The following is a 5,000-nucleotide window of genomic DNA, read 5'->3' on the forward strand; positions in this document are numbered from 1 at the left end:
TTTTCCTCTCTTGTTGATGTTCCTTTTGGTGTTTTGTATTTAATGTTTCTATGTTTTGTAAGGATAATCTTTGTGTTTGCAGTGTTGTTATCGTTATTGTTAGTGTTGTTATTACCATTATTTTTATTATCATTATCATCATTAATGTTATAATTATTATAGTTATATTAATTATTACCATTCTTATTATTATCATCATAATCATTATTATAATTTTCATGATCATCATTATCATTATGATTTCATCATTATTATACATGTGATGTTTCCATTAATCTAACTATTAACCATTGGGTTCTTATGCCTTTCTTTTACTCAGCGGTTTGGGAGACAACCTGTTGTGCCGCAAGTCAGAGTTGAGAGCAAGCGGGACGTAAGTGCATAAATGTCGCTGGAATTCAACACACTGTTCATTCGTAGAGACAGCAGGCGATTCTAAAACAAAAACAAAAAAAACAAAAAACAAAAACAAAAAAAAACAAGCAAGCAAATAATAAAAAAGTAGAAAGAAAATCCAACATCAGATTTCTACACACACAAAAAAATAATAATAAATAAATAAAAAATAAACAAAAGACTACATTAAATTCGTCTCTCGTAGATAGTATCCGGCGCCATGCTGTTTTTATGAATGACCAGTTGAGACGCACATAGATGTTGACCAACACATCTACACGTCACACATAACCAGTCGTGGATCCTACGGGGCGCTCTCCCACACACGCGCAGCTCTTCCCTTCTTCCCTCAGCATCTTCCGGAAAGATCAAGCGTTTTATCTCACGACTATTCACGAAAGGAGCCGAGAGCGGTAGTCCGGAAATGTTTATGGGTGGATGCTGAGCTTCGTTGGATGTTTGGCGGATAAGAAAGATGAGGATCGGGCTATTAAATGATATCCTTTGATAAGCTGTATTAGTTTTTTTTTTTTTTTTATATATATATTTGTATTTTTTCAGTATCAGTATTTTGTCATGAAGCTGATGGGTTGTTTAGAAATGTTTATGATATGATAATAATGACATTAAAGTGAAGAACTTCCGTTCCAAGCAAACTTACTATGCTATTAGATAAGAAAGTAAAAAAAAGAAAAAAAAAAAACTAGAAAAAAGCTAGACAAAAAGACCGCTTTCTGATCAAATACCTCGATCTTTATTACTAAGCCACAAAGGGACAGACCGCTAAACGCGACAGCCGAAGCCAAACACGAGAGGGAGACGCTACAAGTACCCTCGGGATCCACAACTGTAGTATCATGTATCTGTCTCAAAGTTCCTGCTGTAATTACTAAGTGTAACCTCCTCCTGAGCCCCCTTGCCAGTTGCCAGCGCACCCTTTTCTGTATGAATGAGTAAGTGGCTACGAGAGACAGCGATAGCGGATTCTCACCTGCCCTTTGGATTTAATTAGAAAGTGTGGGGACTTGGGACTCAGTTGGAATAGGTGTTCTTACGCTAATCGTATCCTATTCACGGGTGTCCAGAAGCGGGATAATATCTCGCTAAAGGGGAATGTCCAAAGTTGTTTGAGAGAAAGGGGGTTGAGAGAAAGGAATGACTGTGATAAAGAGAGGATGGAAGGCAGGGCGGATGATGAAGAGAGAGAGAAAAAAAGAAAGAATGTGGGAGAGGAAGAGTCTGGAAGATCTAAGACGGAGTGATGACGTCTGCAAGAAAACTTCACGGTAGAAGAAAGGCGAGGGCGTGGGAGATCTCAGACAGAGATATGACGCCATTGTAGAAGGACTAAATGGGGAAGAAGTTTACAGAAGTTTTAGGTGAAGTTACGATGTTCCTTCCAAGCAATGAATTCAATTATCAGTTGATAACTATGATCTAGCGGATGTTAACGAGTAAACACTCAAATCAACTGTTCCAATTGGGGGTTGTATCTAATCAGAAAACATGAATTAAAGTTTAAATACGTAACAAAAAGAACATTTCAAAGCAAAGTAGAGAGTAGGAGTATGGATTATATATAACTCTATTACACCCTTAAATCAAATTCATCCTCTCTCACAGTTCAGTTAAATTGAATCTTATGTGGAATTTAATAATGTGATATGACTTACCAATCAAGCCGGAAAAAATGCTAGCATTTTCTTACAAATCTTAGCTATGGTAATGATCTTTTGATAAGGGACGTAATTCAGTGCTTATGAAAAATATGAATAGGTCGTGTGTATGCGTGTGTATGTATGTATGTTGAATCCCAATATGGAAAACACGTAATAATGATTCGTTTTGTAGTGAACAGAGAGAAACCAGTAATAAAATTCTGCAGCTTTTCGCAACTCTAAAAAAATACAACGGCACTTAACTTCATGTTTGGTTTCGATCTTATGCAGTACAAATGTACGATTTGTGTTTCTTATGTGCACTCGATATATGTTTTATGTGTAGATGAAATAAGGCCAGCTTTTGTATTCGTCCATATTGTATATAAATATATGTATATATATATATATATATATATATATATATATATATATATATATATATACATATATATGTATATATAAACATATATATGTACATATATATATATATATATATATATTATATATATTTATATATATATATATATATATATATATAATATTATATATATATATATATATATATATATATATGTATATATATAATATATATATAATATATATATATAATATATATATATATATATATATATATATATATATTATATATATATATATATATATAATATATTATATATATATATATATATAATATATATAATATATATATATTGTTACTGGACACTAACGACCTCAATCATAAGCTTTTAAATCCACTACTTTTCCTCCTTGCTCTACGTCAGACACGAACATCAAATACGTATCTTTTTGGCCTTGGGTCACCCAGCGTGATTCGTATTTTAGTATTTTATGTGTCGTTTTTATGCACATTATTATTTTTTTCCTTTTTTTTTTTTTTGAAATTGCATACCTGTTTGTCAATTTCACTGCCAGTCCATCCATTTTTTCCATGAAAGTTATTTTTTCTTCTGTGGGAGTAAAATGTAATCAGTTTTGACTCTACTGTGATGATAAATTCAACTATTATTGTGAATATATATTTCTTTCCTTTTTTATATCATGGCATTTCCTCACAGTCCTGTCTATCCTTCAATCCTGACAATAACCCTTCATATATTTCTTTTCAGAAAATATTTCGGCACTTTTTTTTTGTATGTCAAAAGAGGAACTAACATTTACTCTCATGATTTCCACCGTTTTGACTCTGTGTATGAAAGTAAAAGAAATATCATAAGGACGCTAATATTCGTTATTATGTACCTATGATAAAATTACGGATGGTTATGGCACTAGTAGTAGGAATAGTAGTAGTAGAACTGCAATACTATTCCTATTATCATGAAATATGAATAGTATCATTAATTCTAAAACGGAAATTTAAAGAAAATTAGATTCTTTACGAGGTATTTTTACAAGATGAAGAAAAGCTTTCATACATATTTTTTTTCTATATTCATGTACACTTAGATTTTTTTTTTTTTTAAATAAAAATAAGCAACTTCACATATGATAATAATGACTTGGAAATGGAAAAATATATAAGAATTATAAATGATAACCAACTTCTTACCAGGTGGAGAATATGTATAGTCTTGTGTAAGTTTATTCGTGTTTGTGGATCAGCAACAGCAACAGCTAACACCCCCCCCCCTCTTAGCAATATTGCAAGATTTGTATTTTTTAGTTTTGCTTCGGCTTCTTATTAACATTGTTACTGAAGTTGGCATCATTATCATAAGTGTTTTTATTATTATTATTCATTTTGTTTTTGTTTTGTTATTCGTATTTTTACTATTACTATCATTATAATAATTATCCTTATTATCATTATTGTTATCCTTAGCACTATCATTGTTATCATTATTGTATCATAAATGTCATTATTGTTTAGATAATGATATTAGTATGATATCAATAATCCTTATTCTCATTCTCATTATTATTATTGTTATTATTATTATTATTATTACTATTTTCATCGTTATTATCATCATTATTATTATTATCATCATCATCATCATCATCATCATAATCATCATCATCATCAATATCATTGCCATTGTCATTGTCATTATCATTATCATCATTGTCATCATCATGATCAACATCTCACAGCGTCTCATTTCTTTTCTTTAACCCTTTCGAATATGTATGTGTACGATTGTTTTCATTATTCACTTCACAATCATATTTCTACTTTTCAAAATCCCCATCCCATTATCTCTTTACATAAATTATTATGAACAATATATAGAAAAATTGTCTTTCCCAATTTCCCCCTTTCCTATTTTCTGCTTTTAAAATTGATATTGTTTTTGTTTTTTTTGTGGATTATGTTCTCAAAAGATATAATTAAGATACAATCACTGACTCCCTTTCCCTCCAGTAAAACATATGTTATTGCATAATAAGTAGAACTAACACCATTAAATGTATATATAAAAAGAAAATATACCTGAATATGGTGATATCCTAACAAACATAAGCATAAACAGACAAGCATTTATGCCCCTTGTTCCCCAATTCAGTGGAATGCCTATTTGTCTGAAGCAGTTTCACGTGTCTTGGCAAAAATTCCCTCGGCGCAAGCGTATTATCTCTGCCCATTGTCTTTTTCATCATCTTAAATTTCTTGAACCAATTTGGCGTTATCGGTTTTAAAGAAACTCCACATTCCAGCATTTTGTGGATTTCCCAAGCGGGCTTCCGGAAATCTTTTCGGGGTTTCTTGATCATCAGCTGGTCTAGGCGAAATTTTTTTTTTTTTTTTCTGTTTCTCTCTTTCTATATGTTTTTTTTTCTTTGTTTTCAATACGTTCCCATCACTTTATTTATTTTTTTATTTTTTATTTTTAGTTTTGTTTTCTCGGAATTTTACACAGCTGCCTGCAAGGATGAATTTGATTTGAGCATGAACATCAAACCTGACTGACAGCTATAAAA

General features: G+C 31.1%; 1 protein-coding gene across 1 annotated transcript in view; it reads left to right on the forward strand.

The window, feature by feature from the left end:
• Window positions 1-1,405: 1,405 nt before the first annotated feature.
• Window positions 1,406-5,000, forward strand: part of LOC122260033 (sodium- and chloride-dependent transporter XTRP3) — an 85,926-nt gene continuing 82,331 nt past the window's right edge. Inside the window, exons 1-2 of the mRNA XM_086536680.1 lie at window positions 1,406-1,682; window positions 2,020-2,023. Of these exons, the coding sequence (XP_086392806.1) occupies window positions 1,552-1,682; window positions 2,020-2,023 (135 nt within the window). The 5' untranslated portion in view covers window positions 1,406-1,551. The remainder of the gene's footprint in view (window positions 1,683-2,019; window positions 2,024-5,000) is intronic.

Source organism: Penaeus japonicus, unplaced genomic scaffold (assembly GCF_977035675.1).
Source record: "Penaeus japonicus unplaced genomic scaffold, GWHDUDI00000001_assembly GWHDUDI00000005, whole genome shotgun sequence".
Lineage (NCBI taxonomy): Eukaryota > Metazoa > Arthropoda > Malacostraca > Decapoda > Penaeidae > Penaeus > Penaeus japonicus.